Genomic DNA, 19,299 nt, shown 5'->3' with positions numbered 1-19,299 from the left:
CGAGCCGCGCGGCCTAAGCCCAGTCGGAAGTGCCGGGCGAGGCGCTACAGGCGGCCCCGCGCGCGTTCCAAGGGCGCTAGGAGCCCGGGAGGCGTTCCGCTTGCCGGTGACGAGCCGTGACGCCTCAATGGTTACCTGGCGCGGCGCGGCTCGGAGCTTCAGAGTCTGGCGGCTCCTCTCTTCGACGCACCTCTTGTCGGGAGCGGGCGGCTGCGACTGCGTCTTGGTCGGCCATCGGGGCCGAGAACCATGAGCCCCGGGGGCGCGGGCTGCTCCAACGGGCTGCTGCTGACCGTGGGCTGGCTTCTCCTGGCGGGCCTCCGGTCCGCGTGTGGGACGAACGTCACTGCCATCCAGGATCCCAGCTTGGCCCCCGAGGGCGAGGGCGAGAATGAGGGCGAGGAGGAGGCCGAGAACGAGGCCGAGGCTGAGAGCGAGGCCCAGACTCTGCCAGAGGAGGATGGTGAGGGCGGGAGGCTCCTTAACGTGGACCAGCCGAAGGCAAAGCCCTGCTTTCTGTCTGAGGACAATGAGAATTATTAGCCCTGTTAGCATCTGTAGAGCTCAATTTGCAAACAGCCTGAATTTATACTTTTTTTCATATGCCTATTCGCCTTGAAGAGACTGTGCTAAGAAAAACAAATAAGCACATTATAGAAATTGTTATATGTGCTTTTTGTTGTTGTTGTTAAGGAGTAGGAGTCGGAAGTAGCCTCTCACCAACAGGAATTATTTTGACTCCTTGTAGTTCTATTTCTTTCCCATTTTATTTTTTTTTAATTTTTTTGAAGTTCCAAATTACTTTGAGGTTGTACTACTTTCCACATTTGATCTTTAGGTTGGAACTCATTGGAATTAAGAATCCCCCTCACTGTGACACATCTTAGACCAAAATGCTGACAAAACTGCCCAGAAGCCCCTTGCCAGCTTCATGCAGCTCCACCTTTGTGCACCTCTGTAGCCTGGTGATAAGATATTTGTACGTTCCACTTCTATCCACAATGGAATGGTAGTAGTAGGAAACACCTATTAAGGATCCAAGTAGTGGTTTTGTTGGATAATACCTGTTAGCCAAGGGGGAATGAGTCTGTGCTTGTTTCGTAAATTTGCCTTATTCTGCTGGGTCATTAAGCAATAAAACTTGACAAGCCATTAAATATGTTTTATTGGTTAGTAACACATTCTGGTTGGTAGAAAACCAGTTGCAGATTTGCAGCTCAAGGAGACTGATTCCCTTACCCCACAAATGACCTGGCTGAGATTCTTTTAATTTCCTTGGCAGTCTCACATCTCCTAGACATACAGAATAGGTGCTGTATTTATTAGCCTTTCTTTTATTTCCTGATGACATAGTGACCCTCAGCGACAGAAAGAAATTGACTATCTGAGGTTAATGGTGAGATGTAGGTTTGTATTGCCTTGATAACATTACAGGGAGTTTGTCGAGGTCCTTGACTTTGGAAGTGTGAAAGAGACTAGGCAAGAAAACATGTTTTAAGGCAGAATAGCTGTTGTTTCACTCTAGTTTTAAAAATAATTAACAATTTTAGTATTAAACTGTTCAAGGGATAGTTCTAGCTGTAATGTGCTAAATAGAGTTTAGGCTAAGTCCAGACAATGAAGTTATAATGTCTTAGATACAAATTCAAATGTAGGCAAGGTATTTATTCTCTCACTGTCTCAGTTTTGTCATCTGTGAACTTTAGGGGGTCTACCTTTTGGAATTTCATATGTACAGTTTCATGTGTAGTTGTTTTTTCCTGGGAAGAGTGAGAATCCAGAACCATAACTAATTGGAAGTGTCTAAGATTGGAAATTTTCTAGAGCCATTATTAAAATTTGACAAAGCCCCTCAACCCTCCATGGACCAGTAAAAGCAGTCATCACTATTTGCTATCCAGTTCACTTTTTTTTAGATTTTAAAGCATTTTACAAGTAATTTACAAGAGTAAGAATAAAGGGTTAATGAAGCAACTTAAATGAAATTTTAATAAGAATGTAAATATGGAAAACTACAAATTTTTATTCCATATTTCCTGGTTTTGAAGATGTATATACCCTAGATGGGCAAGGCACTTTGAATGCAACTAAATGCTCATTAACTGTTATGTATGAATCTGGAATGTATCCATCTTATAAATACTGATTCCAGATTTCAAGTACATCTCTAATAGATTCTAGTTTATTCCTTTGGTTCTTTTTGCACTTGCATTGTCAAAACAGTACTTTTGAAAACTATGAAGCCACATATTTTGTTGATGAGAAGACTGCCATGTTCTTTGCTCCCTAATTGCAAAATGTTTTCATTTTAGATTTATAAATACCAATTAGATGATTGACCCAATGAATTTTATTCATTTCTACATCATCTATTTTCTCTTAGTTACCTTTGTATACATACCTGCCATCATGATCTGTCCATTTACAAACCTTATCAAGTAAATTTTGGGGTATAAGGAGCTTTGAAAAGAAAAGAATATTGTCTATATCCTTTTAGCAAAATAGTATGGTCCAGTTTATTTTCACAAAACATTTCAGGATCAAGTCTTTCCTGTTGAAAGACTAACTGAATGAAAATACTATATATCCTTTTCATCTTTAGAAATGTAATACTCATTAATCCATTGACTCTTGAGTTATAGAAAATTCATCTAGGATATTTAAGTTATCATCTCTCCTTTTGCTTATGCAATCAATTTCACCATCATCCTTAGCATTTAAGGTGCTGCTCTCTATCTCTGTGTTCATCTTCCGATTCATCCAACAATTGTGAAATGTTTCTCTCTGTCAATTTTCTTCTCCTTTTATGGACCAAAAACCAAAAAACGAAATTCAAAAACCTCAACTATGTTCAATGAAAGATGAAAATGGACTAGAAGAAAGGTGCATCTAGAGTTCTTTTATATCTTTCTGAAAGATGATGCAATTTTTTGGACAAAGAAATAAAACAAAGGATGATGTAATGGTTATGATTTATTTTACAGTTACATCATCTTTCTAGGCAATTCCAACCACTCTTCCATTTTGTTTTCTTAGTGTTTTTTAAAAAAAACACACAGCTAGGAATGATCAATAAGTAATAATTAAATCAATCATTACAGATGATGAAATAACAAAATGTTTAAAAAATATAGGAAAAATTACTAAGATATTATGTTAGATTTATACTCATACCCCTTATACCCCCCATACCTTTTATACCTTTTATACACATAATGGTATACCTATACGTAAACCCTTAGATTTATAGTTATCCTATACCTATAAGCTTACATTTATAAAAGAACCAAGAACAGACCTACATAATAATTGCAAAATAAAAAAAAATAATTGCAAAATAGAATGAGTTTCATTCTATAAAATAAGTTTTATCCTATATAAATATAACTATTTTCTCTTTTTCTTTGGAACACCTCTAAGAAAGAATAAAAGTTATGAAATACCAACCTTACATATAAACTCTTAAAAAAGAAACTCAAAAGTTAAAATTGGATTCTGATGGTATATACCAACAGTTAAAGTGTGATGAGAATTGAAGAAAACATTCCAGGATTTGCCAGAACAAAAAAGATGAGGATCATTATCTACATCGTGGTGGATGCCAGGCTTTTATTAGTAAAGTCTAAAACCCAGTAGATTTTTAAGAAGACTCATCACATTCTTGACTCCTATTGAAGTTACTATTGAAATTTCTACTCATTTTCACCTGTTCTTCTATCAAGTTAAGACAGCCTATTAGTATTTTGGGGACAGTTAGCTTTCGGCTCTATATGTAAGACTTTTATTTCTCTTAAGGTTTCATTTTGTTAGACTTGCCTGGTATTCCAACCTGTCATTTTTAGAGCCAGATTTATTTTCAAACATATTTGCTATCCTTTCTAGTTTTTCAGAATCTCTGGATTCAGTCAGCAGGATGCCAATATTTTCCAAGTCAGTAATAAAAATATTAAACAGGGCAGAGTCCTGTGACACATCATTCCTTACAAATTGGCACCAAGCAATTACTTAGCATCAGTGGATATTACTGTTTAGCAAGTTACACATAAAAAGTTTACTGACATTCAGACTGTATTTTTCCTTTTTACTCATAGATATATAACAGGAAATTTTGACAAATATCACACTGAAGTCCAGGTACATGTAATTTCTGTGACTCACCAGTATAGGATTCCCATCAAAAATGAAAGTTGGGGGCACCTGGGTGGCTCAGTTGGTTAAGCGTCCAACTTTGGCTCAGGTCATGATCTCGCAGTTTGTGAGTTCGAGCCCCGCATTGGGTTCTGTGCTGACAGCTCAGAGCCTGGAGCCTACTTTGGATTCTGTATCTCCCTCTCTCTCTCTCTGCCCCTCCCCTGCTCATGCTTGCTCGTTCTCTCTTTCTCTCTCAAAAATGAATAAACTTTAAAAAAAAATTAAAAAAAAAAACTCTGATATTGAGGTGTGCCTGGGTGGCTCAGTCAGCTGAGCATCTGACTCTTGATTTCAGCTCAGGTCATGATCCCAGGGTCATGGGGTTGGGCTCCATGCTGAGTGTGGAGTCTGATTAAGGTTCTCTCTCTCTCTCTCTCTCTCTCTCTCTCTCTCTCTCTCTCTGTCTCTCTCCCCCCTTTGTCCCCTCTGCCCCACCCACACTCATTCTCTGTTTCTCAAAAAATAAAATAAAAAGAAAGTCATTGAATGACCTAATGGGCAATCAAAGCCAAAAGGGACTTTAGAGATCATCTGATTAAATCCAGTCTTTCTGGAGTTAGGAGAGCTTAAGTAACTTTCCCAAAGTTGCATAGGTAGTGAATAGTGGGGCTGATTCATAGTTTTTTCTAATGGTTTTTTAAAAGAAGTTGTATTTAAAAGCTAATACTCATCCTCCTAACTGTGTTTTCTATGTTCAAGATTTGTCTTTTAATTTATATCTCATAATGTGCCAGCAGAAAGTATCCAAGCATTTCAAGCAAAAATGTCATTTCAAAATTGATCATGATAGGCCAAATAATTTAACAAAGTCAATATTAATTTACTTAACATGTATACACCAACAGCATACTATTATTCAGTATATTTGGTGCTTGTAAATATAGAATAACAGTGTTTATGAATGTATTGTCTTACAGTAATCAAAATAGGAAAAACTGTGATGTGCACTGACTGTGAATGAAGTTATGCTATCTTAAGCATGTTTGCAGCAGTAAATAAGTTACAGAATGTTTTCACATATGTTATCTCATTTAATTCTTACAATAATCAAATAAGATAGATTTTCCTTTTCAGATTTTTGCAGAAGAGTTAAGTAGGCCTGACAGAGTTTTAAGTAATTTGATCAAACTCAGATGATTAGTGGTAGAAGAAGCAATGTGGACCCCAATTCCAATGCACTTTCCCATGTAATATTGTTAATTTAGGATGCAATGCTTTAAAAAAAATTCTAACCCCTCATGTAATATTTTTTATATTGAGATATTAGTCCTAATCTGCTGTGAAGAATTGGCTGGTGGAAATCATGCCAGATTAGAAACAGAGAAATGTGTGGGGCGCCTGGGTGGCGCAGTCGGTTAAGCATCCGACTTCAGCCAGGTCACGATCTCGCGGTCCGTGAGTTCGAGCCCCGCGTCGGGCTCTGGGCTGATGGCTCAGAGCCTGGAGCCTGTTTCCGATTCTGTGTCTCCCTCTCTCTCTGCCCCTCCCCCGTTCATGCTCTGTCTCTCTCTGTCCCAAAAATAAATAAACGTTGAAAAAAATTAAAAAAAAAAAAAAAAAAAAGAAACAGAGAAATGTGATTTGAAAGCAATAATATTTAACTACTCAAACACATGTATATTCATAAATTATCCTGATAAATAAAGTGTTGGGATAAGTTCTTGGGAATAATCTATCATCTTAAGAATGTATAGAACCAACCTATAACAGAGATTTTAATAAACATTTGGGATAAAGACTTATTTTTGGATGGAAATGATGCACTCACAATTTTTTTTTTGGAAAATAGAGAATAGAAAAAATCGGGCCTTACAGTTGGCAGGCTTTTGTTTTTTGTTTTTCTGACCTATAGAACTTTAACTCACCATGTATTAAGTTGATGAAAAAAATTATTTTTAATTTATATAAGAGTTTAAATATAGACCTTCTTTGCAAAGTATTTCCTAATTTAATTCATTACTTTCACGATTTAGGCTTCTTTTGATTTAAGCAATAATAGAAGATGTACTAGGAATGACATTACTTTTCTGATTTAAAAAGTTAAAAAACTTTTTTTTTTATTAAGGTTAAAAACTATCTGCTTCCCATGAATGCTTGTATCCTTCACCCTCAAGTAGTTTTTCACTTAAAAAAATTTTTACATGATTAAATAATGTATCTTTGCACTTTATATTTAGTTTCAAATAATACAGCAGTCAAAGAAGTAGAATTTGGGATGTGCACCGTTACATGTGGTAAGTAGCATAGAGCAGATAAATCAACAATATTGTAATTTGGTGGGAAGGAAAGGTAAAAGCTGTTGAAAATTTTTATTTGTAATTTGTGTGCTCTTATTTATCTCTTAAACTATAATTTGCACACAAAGCTCAAAAGGTAAGATATTGTCAGTTCATAACCCCTAAGTCTTATTTTAAGCTGGCTCCCTATATTTTTTTGGCACTTAAACTGCCTTCACTAAGTAAAAGTTTATCTCACAGATGTTCAGAAGATGAAGATCTTCCGATGCATCTCACAGATGTCTTCCCACACACTGCGTGGCAAATCTATCAAGAAATTTGTGTATTTGTAATACTCTATTATAAATTCTACATTTCTCCAATTCATATGTTATGTCTTGGGGAAAAGAGGTATTAGCTTTGGGGGAAAGATAATATTCACAAACTATGACTTTTTTCCATCATTCCATGAATAGAAATTGGACATAATATCTCTCACATGGGGGTGGGATTAAGGTTACATGTGCTATAATAGACCAGTGTTTCTCAAATTTAAGTGTCCACCCTAAGTGCCTGCAGAGCTTGTTAAAACCCAGGCTGCTGGGCCTACCCTGAGTTCCTAACTCACTTGGTCTTTGGAGGAGCCTAAGAATTTGTATTTCTAAACAAGTTTACAAATAAAGCTGATGCTGCTGGTTAAAAGACCATCTTTTAACAACCACTTTGAGAACCACTATAGACAGACTAGCATGCTGATAAGACAATAGATAACTCAATGAAATTCCGTTTATTCTAAATTAGAACCTGTCTTGCGAAAAGGATAGTGATGGGAGGGAAAGACAAAAACCAAAGGGTAGAAGACAGCAATCCATGCAGATGTAGAGCAGAATTGCTTTTTAAACTACACCTGAATTATTAATATTTAAGATAATATATTTTCATTGTGGCAAAATAAACCTAACATAAAATTTATTATTTTTATCATTTTTAAATGTACAACTGGTAATCTTAAACATGTGCATATTGTTGTACAATGATTACCACCATCCATCTCCAGAACTTTTTCATCATCCCCAAATGAAAACTCCATACCCATTAAACACGAACTCCCTGCTCTCTCCCCTTCCCCCACCTCCTGACAACCACTGTTCTACCTTCTGCCTCTTAAGATAATTTTAAAACTATTTTTTTACCTTAAATTCTTACAGGGTCAGAGTCAGAAATGAGAGGAATACATGTAATAAACCTGTGAATATTCATTTGTAATTTATATCTTTCTTTTGCTGCTTGCTTGAGAAATTTTCACAGGTAGAGAATTATTTTTAAGACAATTCTAGTAATTTATAGTGTATTACTCTATTATTTAAAGATGTGTTTCAAAAATTATATATTTGCTCATTCATCAAATCATTTTTTGAATTTTGCCTACTATGTGCCAGGCATTGTTACAGGTGCTGGAATAAAGCAGAGGAAACTCCTTGCATTCAAGGAGTGTATATTTTAGTAGGGGCAAAGAGAAAAATAATATTCAAACATGTAACATGTCAGATGGTGATAAATTCTAAGGAGAAAGATAAACCATAAAAGGTAATATTTCACATCTAAAATATTTTAAAATATTTTCAAACTTTTTTGGTTTATAACAGAACTATTTAGAGGGGAAAAAAGTGCTTTGGTGATAATTCTATTGAACTCCCAAAACAATATTTTAGCAGTCAAAAAATTTTCTTTTTCTGGAATACCCAGGCAGATTTTTAGGTTTACTTGGACTTACAGAAAATCTCACACCTACACATATCATTGCAATGAACTATATTTGGCTAAATAAATTCCTAATTAAATTTGCTTGGAAAATATTTATGCAGTTCAGAATAAGGCTGTGCATCTAGTGAGGTACCTTTCATAAATTCAAGCAGAGCTATACTGCAACCATTCTCAGGCATCTCTTTTAATCAAAAGAAATCTTTCCTCAAAGAGTATACTTATCATGATGAGCACTGAGTAATGCATAGAATTGTTGAATCACTATATTGTATACCCAAAACTAACATAACACTGTATGTTAACTACACTGGAATTAAAATAAAAACATAATTAAAAAAAAGATCTTTTCTCTCCCAATCTTCATCTCCTTATCTCATGTAGAGTCCTCTCCCTTGCTACTCAGTTTGGTCCATAGACCAGCTGCATCAGCATCTCCTGGGAGCTTGTTAGAAACGCAGAATCTCAGAACCTACTCCAGACCTACTGAATCAGAATTTGCGTGTTAATAAGATTTCCAGGTGATTGCGTGCACTCTAAAGTTTGAGAAGCACTGTTGTAAGTCATCTGTCACTGTTGTAAGTTGACTTCAACTTGCCCTTGAGAATGGGTTTTATGATTAACATCTTTAGAGGCTGAAAGACGGAATCTGGTAGACAAGGAAATCAAGATGTACTGTTCCTTAGCCTGTGACTACACCATCTTATCACAGGTCACTTATCCATACGACATGTTTATCATGTCACTGATTGAGCATTTATCATGTTCCTCAATTCTGGCAATGAAAGGCAAACCCAGTGGAGATCTGAGATCTGTTAGTAAAGACTTGATTTCTTGTTGTAAAAAAGTGTGGTAATTCTAAAAAGAGTATCTTACTAGAAATTGAGATTTAATAGTTTCTACTACTATAGATTTTACTAATTTAAATATTTAGATTTTACTAAATCTAATTTAGATTTTACTAATCTAAATATTAAAAAACATCATTTGTGTTTTAAAATGTGATTCTGGCAGGGGTGGTCCATTTGATTAAGCGTCTGACTCTTGATTTCAGCTCAGCTCATGATCTCACAGTTCTTGAGTTCAAGCTCTCTGGTTCTACACTGACAATGTGGAGCCTGCTTGGAATTCTCTCCGCACCCCCCCATGGCCTCTCTGCCCCTTCCCCCCTCTCAAAACAAATAAATAAACATTTAAAAAAGAAAAAATATAATGTGATTTTGGGAATGTTCTCTAGAGTTCCAAAATCTCTTCTAAAAGTTCCATGCCAGATGAATTTGGGAGATCCTGTGTACTACTGTATTTCATCAAATATAAGATTTTATCAGCTATAAGAAGCATATTTTATGTACCTCTAAAATGGAAAAATGCGGCCAATTTGTCACATGTTGTCAATTCAAAGGTAAATTCTGATTTCAAAAATGTTAAAATGTAAAAATTTTACATCTTCAATCAGTGAAAGCTTATACACTATAGCACATTAATTTCCTTAGCATATTCAAAGTTCTCCCCAAATTCTGTAAATAAAGAGGACCCTTTAATTTTATTTAATGTATCATTTTCAAATGTCTAACTGTGGAATACCTTTTCTTACGCTAACAACCAGAGGAACTAGTGTTTCATGTAACTCACTTTGGGAAATGCTGTTTTATGAAATAATTCAAAATGAGGGGCATAAAATAATTCTAAGCATTACCTCCCTGAAGTTAGGAATTTAACTTCTGAAATTAGAAGTCTCAAAAAAAAAAAAAAAGCCTAGGTAGAAAAAGAAAAGAAACTGGAATGAATTTTTCTTAACACTTGCTGGTTTCTTTTACCAAAGGTGTTGGTATTAGAGAAGTTATCCTAACAAATGGATGCCCTGGAGGTGAATCCAAGTGTATTGTACGGGTGGAAGAATGCCGTGGACCAGTAGATTGTGGCTGTGAGTTGGACTCTGTTTTGGGGGGGAGACAGAAGGGAAAAGTTTACTGTAGGGAAATAGCTTTAACCTCAGGCTGCCATGAGTGGAAGGAGCTGATCAATACTGAAAGGAAACTTAATAAAACTTAAAATTCCAGTTCTCTAGACAGTAATAGCTCTGAGTACCTTTCCATTTTTGCTTTACATTTTTTCAGTTATGTCTAAAATTTAACGTATATTCTCTGTAATACACTAGAACCTTATTATACTCAGGGCCTGTGATCAAGGCTGTGCTATAGTGAAATACTTTTGACACTTTGATCTTGACAAGTGATTGGCATGATTATCAATAGATTGGCAGACTTTAAACTGAGAACTTTGAGGTCTGTTCTATGTCAAATTACACTACTTTGAGAGTTCATTACTTCTAGTGGTAATCCTAATCAATAAATGGAATCCCTAACCAATAAATGGAAAGCCACTAGCGGATCTCAAAGTTTAATCTAATAGATCACTAAATTGGTTGCCTTTGCTATATATTCTGCAGAAGGAACAGACAGCTATGGTGTCTCCCACCTGCTTCTTTTAATGACTTTACGTTGCATCCATTATTCCTCTCTGCTCTTCTACCCTCAAACTCTCAATAATAATTTTGATAACGTCCAGCATATAATTGATTTAAAAAAATTGATTTTATAATTTATATAGTGGCTTTTAAAAGTAGCCTTTGTATAAAGCAATTTATAATGCCCAATGGTATATATGTATTTAATTTTCCTTGTTTTTAGGGGGTAGACCAATTTCAGAAAGTCTTGACAGTGTTAGAATGGCATGTACTCATATATCTCCTGTAAATCGTTTCAAATATATTTGGAAACTTCTAAGGCCAGAGCAAGTAAGTCATGAATGTATGTAATGTGGTGCTTTCTAGTGAGTGATAAAATTTGTGTCCCAGTGCTTGATGGCTGTCAGAAAACTCTCTCTTTAGAAACAGTTTGCAAAAATGAAGTTAAAAATCTTACAACTTTGTTATTACTGAAATTTAAAATTTTTCAGTATTAATATATGCCTTGGGGTCAACTATTATCAGAACTTAAAAACATCCATTTTATATAAAGTTTTCTATTTTGGAAGCAAATTTTTCATTTGTTTGCCTAGGAGTTGTATCAGGATAATAGTAGCTAACGTTAATTGAGGGCTTATTAAGTGTCAGACATACACCAAGTGCTACAATTTCTTTTAACCCACATAACAATCTATGAGGTAATCCTTATCATTACACCCATTTTACAGATAAATAACTGAGAAGCAATGGGAAACTTGTCCTGGGTCACATAGGCAGGAAATGGTAAGGTTGGTACTTGATTGTCTGGATTGCCTGACTCTAAAATCCATGTGTATAATTAATTACTGTCCTACACTGAAAGACAATGACTACTCTTTTGTTATGAGGAATAAATTGTTTCCTGATCTTAAGTCCACATAAAGAATATTAGGACTTTTTTTTTTCCTTTTTAAATAGCAACCCGTTATCCTTGCAAATGATTCAGCAATCCTGGAAGTACGCAGGGAAGTTCGCCCCTTGGTTTTCGAGTGTGCCACCTTGGATAATAATGAAATAGTAGCATCTATTAAATTCACAGTCTATACAACAAGTGGTAAGTGCCCAGTAATGTTTTTGTTTGCTTATATCAAACTTTAAAAAGCATCAAAATCATCTGGAGGACACCTTGCAACACAGATTGATAACCCTACCCCCAGGGCTTCTGATTCAGTAGATCTTGGGTGGGGCTGGCAGAATAGTTTGCATTTCTAACAAGTTCCCAGGTGCTGCTGGTCCAGAGACAACATTTTGTAAATCACTGGTTTTTATCATTTAGACTTTCTACAAGGTGATGCTTAATTTCTTTAAAAAGAATTTTTTTTTTTTACTATTTATTTTTGAGAGAGAGATAGGCAGAGCACGAGCAGGGGAAGGGCAGAGAGAGACAGACACACAGAATCCAAAGAAGGCTCCAGGCTGAGTTGTCAGTACAGAGCCTGACTCGGGGGTTGAACCCACGAACTGCAAGATCATGACCTGAGCTGAAGTTGGTGGTTAACCGACTGAGCCACCCAGGGACCCCAGTGGTGCTTAATTTCTTTTTCACAAAGTAGAGTCAGATGTGTTTCACTTTGAGAAACTGGTGCATTCCTGAAGCGTTTCCAAAGAACAGTCCTCTAACTTGAATTATATTATTTTACTTCTATCACAAAAGTGAAAGTGCATACATGGAATTCTCATGGATACACAACAATTTTGGCACAGTAAAATAAATAAAATTAAGAAACGTTATGTCAAAACATGTCTTTTTAAAAATTATTCATTTGAAGAAAATATTTTTTTGATGAAACAATAATGTAGTCCTCAATTTTTGTCACAAAAGGCAAATCTTGTCCTGAACATAACTTTAAATGTTAGAAACTGTACTTGTCTTGCAAAATTAATCCATGGCGTATCCTTCCAGTTTAGACTACAATGTCTAATATCTCTAATTATTTTCTTTTGTTCAGTTGTTCTTAACATTGTTGTCATTGTTATTGATGGTATGAGGGGGCTTGGTCACAAGGTCTTTTGAGAATCCAATCAAGATTCAAGAGGCTTTTCCCAGAAAAATGCCCACATAAACAAACATGCCAAGAGCTACCTGTTATTTTTAGAGAGTTCATGGATTTCTTGAAGCTATTTCTCAATCCCATGTAAAGAATTTTTGCTGTAGTTTAGAGATACCATACACTGTAGAGATAGCATAACACTGTTTATCAAAATGGAAAAAAGCTAAAATATTTTGGAGGTGACTTTTAAAAATAAACTATAACTTTTTTTGATGTGTTTAGTGTCTTTAAAAAAACATTTATGGTGAAAGCTAATAATCTTGCTCTTCAGTTGAGATATCAAGTGTTATAAAAAGGATAATTTCAATAAAGTACTAAAAAAAGGCAAGAAAGGGCCAAACCTCATCAAACTAAAACATATCTCAGTAAGTGCTAACTAGTTCAGGGTATTTATGGTTTGGGGACCATTCTTTCTTTTTGTCCCTACAGCCTAATCCTTGTTAAGACCATACCTCTTCCTATGATTAGAAGTCAATATGCATTTGATATTGTGTAAGCTAAGGGCTAGAACACAGACCCCAAAATGTTAGCCCTTAAATGAGACAAAGTTGACTTCTCTCTTGTAGCAAGTAGTCCAAGGCTGATGGGTTAGCTCTGCCATCTCAGGACATGCACTGGTTAAATGACAAAATGTTTTCAGAACACTTTGGTATCAGTTTCTTTTGACAATTGGGAACACCACTGCGATAGACCCTTTTGGCTATTTGGACACTGAACAAATATTTTGTCTATAAATGTATAAATGTCACCACAATATGGCACTGGCTTGAAACAAGTACACAATTGCAATATTGTTAGGGTAAATATGATTTAGTTAATGAAAATTTCCCATCCATTCCCTTTACATCAGATTTTTCACTTCCACAACAGTTGTCTTTATAGTCAGACATTGTTATGGATTGAATTGTGTTTCCTTTCTTAAGTCCTAACTCCCAGAACCGCAGAATGTGACTGTATTTGGAAATAGGATCATTGCAGATGTAATTTTTTCAGTTAACATAAGGTCATACATACTAGAATGGAGTGGGCCTTTAATTCACTATGACTGGTATCCTTATAAGAAGAGGGAAATTTGGACACAAACACAGAATGAGAAGGATGAGAATGTCATGTGAAGACACAAAGACACACAGGGAGAAGACAGCCATGTGAAAGCAGAGGCAGAGATTAGGGTTATGTTGCCACAAGTCAGGGAACATCTGGGGCCACCAGAAGCAGGAAGAAGAAAGGAAGGATCTGCCCCCAGAGACTTTGGAGGGAGCAAGGCCTTACCAACACCTTGCATTCAGACGTTTAGCCTCTAGAACTTTGAGGCAATAAATTTCTGTTTTTAAGTCACCCAGTTTGTGGTACCCTAGAAAACGAATGCAGGCATAAGCTTAGTTTTTCTAAGAAGTTAGAACATCGAAATTCACCTATTTTCATTAAAAAATCTCAATAGGAAACACAGCCCACTTTTTTTTTAGGTATAAAAGTAATCAAGATATAAAAATAATCCATGCAAGAAGACTACTGTTGAAATGAAGTATCTAGATACTACCATCAGCATTTTACTATTGATCTATCCATCCTTCTATAAATCCATTGATCCGTATTATTTTTTTCAATGCATTTCAACATAATTTGCTAATGCCTGCATACTTCCCATAGAAATTTCACTCTCCATCCTCTCTAGGCTAGTATTGCAGGGTAGTGAATAAATGGCAAGGAATTTTGCCATTTCTTCTTCTCAGGTTTTAATACTAAAAGGTGTCTTTCATTCAAGCTTAAAAATCTCACTGCCGTCTCTAAATCTAAAATTATCAAAAACAAAAAGATTTTTAAAAATCTAACAATGTTGGAATATCAATATGATGTGATTTCTCTGTCATACTTGAAACTGTTTAATGAGATCACTAACTGAGTTTATACCTCTGGCATTAGAAAGAAGAAAATAATTGAGTTTATACCCCTGGCATTAGAAGAAAGGTGAAAAATTGTACTCTTTCATGTTTAAAGAGTAGGAAGAAAATCCAGACAAATAAGCAGTTGAAATTGCCCATACAGGAAGCTATTACTGATAGGGTGGTACTTACCAAAATTAAACTATTACAAGATATAAACAGCTTGTACAAATCATTAAACCTCCCTAAACATTGGTTTACTTATCTGTGTAGTTCAGTAGTTGCATTTGGTAATCTCTCTGGTCCTTCTTCACACGAATTCTTTATGGTTCTATGATTTATCAACTGGGAAGAACCACAAGAAAACTATATAATTGGTAAGGTAAGTAAAATTTGATATAAATTGGCTTTTCACCAATTTACAACATAACAATGTTATAATACATATGGTAGAGTGGCTTTGTCTATTTAATAGACTTATTTGCAAGAAGAGCAGAAAGATATGGGAGAGAATGTCTAATTTAAAAGTACTCTGTGGATATTTGTATAAAAACATAAACCTCTAGCCCTATCTTACAACATTTCTAAAAATTAGAGATATATCATAGTCCTAAATGTAAACACTAAAGCCATAAAGCTTAAAAAAGGAAACATAAGAAAATATCTGCATGATTCAGGAGTAGGCAAGGGTTTCTTAGATACGACTCAGAAAACAATCACCATAAAAGGGAAGATTGATAAATTAGGCTTCATCAAAATTAAAAACTTTAGCTCATTAAAAGAAATCAATCAGTTTGGGTACAATCAGTTTGGGCAAAGATCTTACAGTTTCTTGGAAAAATAAAGTGTACCTCTACCTTATGACCCAGCACTTCCACTCTTAGGTATTTATCCAAGAGAAATGTACATTTGCAGATGACTTGAATAAAAATGTTTGCAGCAGTTTATTTGTAATAGCCTAAAGCTGTAACAGCCTGAATGTCCATCAGTAGGAAAATGAACAGACAAATTGGACTACTACTCGTCAATAAAAAAGAAAAAAAAAAAAACTATTGATACATGCAGCAGTGTAGGTGAATCTCTAAAATAGGCTGAGTAAAAAAAGCCTTACACTAAGGAATATATAGTGTATGTTTCCATTCCTATAAAGTTCTAGAACAGGCAGAACTAATCTGTAGTAGAAAAGAAAATCAGGACAGTAGTTGCCTCTGGAGGATGGGGCAGAGATTAACTGGGAGGGGCTAAAGGGAGTCTCTGGGGTATAGCAATAGCCTGAGTCTTCATAGGGTTTGAATTACATATGTGTGTTTGCATTTGCCAAAATAAATGTACATTTAAAATCTTTGTGCAATTCGTGGTAAATTTTACCTCAAAAGAAAAAGTATAAACAAGTATTGAACTCTAGTTAATGATATGCATGTTGAAGATTTTTGTGGGGAATTGGCAGACATTAGAAAATTATGTTGAAATACATTGAAAAATTAAGATGGATCAATGGATTTATAGAAGGATGGACAGATGGATAGTAAAATGTTGATGGTATCTAGGTGGTGGGAATACAGGATGTTCACTGTTAAATGCTTTCAACTTTTCTGCATGTTTGAAAAGGACATTTCACGTCCATCAGCTGATCAATGGATAAAGAAGATGTGGTTTATATATACAATGGAATACTACTTGGCAATGAAAAAGAATGAAATCCTGCCATTTGCAGCAATATAGCTGGAACTGGAGGGTATTATGCTAAGTGAAATAAGTCAGTCAGAGAAAGATAGATATCCTATATTTTCATTTATATATAAGTGGAACTTGAGAAACTTAACAGAAGACCATGGGGGAAGGGAGGGAGGAAATAGTTACAAACAGAGAGGGAGGGAGGCAAGGCATAAGAGACTCTTAAATACAGAAAACAAACTGAGGCTGGATGGGGGGTGGTGTAGAGGGGAAAATGGGTGATGGGCGTTGAGGAGGGCACTTGTTGGGTTGTGCACTGGGTGTTGTATGTAAGCAATGAATCACAGGAACCTACCCCCAAAACCAAGAGCACACTGTACACACATATGTTAGCCAATTTGACAGTAAGTTATAATAAAAAAAAAAGAAAGAAAGAAAAGGACATTTCAAAGGTGATGAGCAAGCTTACTAATAACTTTCTTTCCACTAATTCTTCCTGTATTTTTCTAAAGTTGTTTTTTAGATGTGAAGTTTCCATTTAGATATGTATCTCCTTTTTTATACAGTGGTAATAACCATCAGGTGTGTGTGTTTTCTCTAGAATTGCAAATGAAAAGATCAAGCCGACCAGACACTGATGCAGTCCTAGTTTTTGTGCTGACCATAGGAGTTATTATCTGTATATTTGTGATCTTTGTACTGATATTCATAATTATAAACTGGTAGGTAAAGGGCTCAGCTGAGTCACCACCCTTGCTTGATGTCCTCCTTGTCTGTCCCCACTTCTTGTTTGATGAATCCAAAGCTCCATCCATAATGCCTCCCATATGTATCTTGAAACAGTCCAACACCCTCTATACCTCCTGCAACTATTCCATTTCAGGCTAATCTCATGACTTGCTTCCCAGCCACAAAAGAGCTTGAAATGCAATTTTTAGAATTTTATATAGTAATTGCTAAAAAAAGTGTTTTGAATGTATATGTGTGTTGTCCAGTTGTAGTTCCCACAACTCTCAAACTTGGTTAGTATAAGCTACTAATCCATTTTTTAAAATATTTCTAATACTTACCTGACTTTACACTCTGGTACAGTCTAAGGACTCATCCACTATCACCATGTAATTGATACAACACAAACTAAAAATAAATCATGACTAAGGAGGCACTTCTATATAGAGCAAATTATATAGATCTATTTAGTTTTGGTTTTCATTTCACAAGGGATTTTTGTTTTTGTTTTTTTCTCTAGGGGGGCAGTCAAGTCTTTCTGGGGGGAGAAATCCTCATCAACTGAGATACCATCTGAGCTGAGCTTAGTGAGATACAAAGATTCAACTTCTCTTGACCAATCACCAACAGAAATACCTGGAACTGAAGATGATGCTTTAAGTGAATGGAATGAATGATATATGGAAGATATATAAGAAACAAAAGGAGATTAGAGCATATCAGATTCATTACTATAAAAATAAAATATATGGTTAAATACTTTAATAATTTTGCAACTGATTTCCCACAGTCTGAGGGTAATGCAATATGAGAAGGGGCTATTGTAACCAGTGTCTTCATGGTAAAGTTATCAAAAATTATTTTAATTTGGGGGCGCCTGGGTGGCTCAGTTGGTTAGGCGGCCGACTTCGGCTCAGGTCATGATCTCACGGTTTATGAGTTCAAGCCCTGCGTCGGGCTCTGTGCTGACAGCTCAGAGCCTGGAGCCTGTTTCGGATTCTGTGTCTCCCTCTCTCTGACCCTCTCCCATTCATGCTCTGTCTCTCTCTGTCTCAAAAATAAATAAACATTAAAATAATTTTTTTTAAATTATTTTAATTTGTTCTCAACACTTGCCATTTCAGGTAATCACTTGGTAACATTTACCTAAAGAGGTGCACACACACACACACACACACACACAGAATTCTAAACACATTTTTGGTCAATTTGGTCACTTCTAAGGTGATATGCCTATTTTGTCCCAAACAAGAAAAATGTCATATAGAAGATGCCTTGCATATTAGACTTACTTCCTTCTGGGAGCACTGGATTGAACTTCCTAAAGCAAATCATACTTTAGAATTTCTGCAGGGCATATGAATATACAGCATCACTTGTAAAACATGAGATAATAATAATAATAACATCAACAACCACCACCTCCACTTAGTAACTATTATGTGCCGAGCATCGCTTAAAGCATTTTACATATATTAAGTAATATAACTATGATTGTATATAGGAAATATGTAAGGAGGAAGTGGGGTGGAACTTGGAGATGGCTGAGTAAATGATACATATTTAACATGCCTTGTATTTCTCACAGAAAAAAAAAGCGCATTAAGAACTTTTGAATGTCCACTGATAAGAACCTTCTTTGTGCTTGGTATACAGATGATAACATCTCAAAACCAAGGTACTTATTTCTGAACATCATTACTGTCTTTTTGTATTGTGTCATTATGTGATACTGCTATGGCCAACTATCATGAAAGACACCAAGGCACTAGACAGTTTGATTTGGTAGACTTAACAGATTTTCAGAAGTTTTGACAGTAGCACAAAATATACTGAATTTTTTATAGATGAATTCTGTGCCAACTTCATTGCTCTTATTACAAGATTTTCCTGATGATAGCATTAACTCTGCACATCTGTGAAGAAAACACTGTAAATGGGCATTTATGGTCTACCTCCCTCTAGTAGCCTAGACATTGGCTATGTTGTAGAATTATCCATGCATTCCATTTTATATTTGTATTTGAAAGAAGCAATGAAGAATTGGCTGGAAAGTGATTGTTATTTGTTGTAGGAATTCTACTAGAGACTTTGAGTGAAAAGAAACTGTTTTATTAAAATCTCCCAAAATAATTGTGGGGTTTTGTTTTTTGTTTTTGTTTTTGTTTTCATTTTTGTTTACTTTTTTTTTGGTGACACCCCTTTTCCCTAGATAAGTGTGAAAAAAAAAAGTCAACCTTCCATTTCTTATTCCTGATTAAGTATGGCATAGGTGTTAAACATTCTTC

At 35.5% G+C, this 19,299-nt stretch overlaps 1 protein-coding gene across 1 annotated transcript; it reads left to right on the top strand.

Moving 5' to 3' along the window:
• Positions 1–249: 249 nt before the first annotated feature.
• On the top strand, positions 250–17,688 carry SPACA1 (sperm acrosome associated 1). The gene is made up of 7 exons (XM_047101579.1): positions 250–463; positions 6,369–6,425; positions 9,991–10,092; positions 10,859–10,965; positions 11,593–11,728; positions 16,884–17,004; positions 17,532–17,688. The coding sequence occupies exons 1-7, from the start codon at positions 250–252 to the stop codon at positions 17,686–17,688; spliced, it is 894 nt and encodes a 297-aa protein (XP_046957535.1).
• The last annotated feature ends 1,611 nt before the right edge of the window (positions 17,689–19,299 follow it).

This window comes from Lynx rufus, unplaced genomic scaffold (genome assembly GCF_022079265.1).
Source record: "Lynx rufus isolate CCGP_SWC_20201006 ecotype Redwood Valley unplaced genomic scaffold, mLynRuf1.p SCAF_6, whole genome shotgun sequence".
Lineage (NCBI taxonomy): Eukaryota > Metazoa > Chordata > Mammalia > Carnivora > Felidae > Lynx > Lynx rufus.
This window is presented reverse-complemented; position numbering and strand designations above follow the sequence as displayed.

Coding starts and splice junctions, on each gene's coding strand:
- SPACA1 (XM_047101579.1), top strand. CDS start 250: ATGAGCCCCGGGGGCGCGGGCTGCTCCAACGGGCTGCTGCTGACCGTG. Junction 10,093..10,858: donor TGGACCAGTAGATTGTGGCT/GTGAGTTGGACT, acceptor CCTTGTTTTTAG/GGGGTAGACCAATTTCAGAA. Junction 10,966..11,592: donor AACTTCTAAGGCCAGAGCAA/GTAAGTCATGAA, acceptor CTTTTTAAATAG/CAACCCGTTATCCTTGCAAA.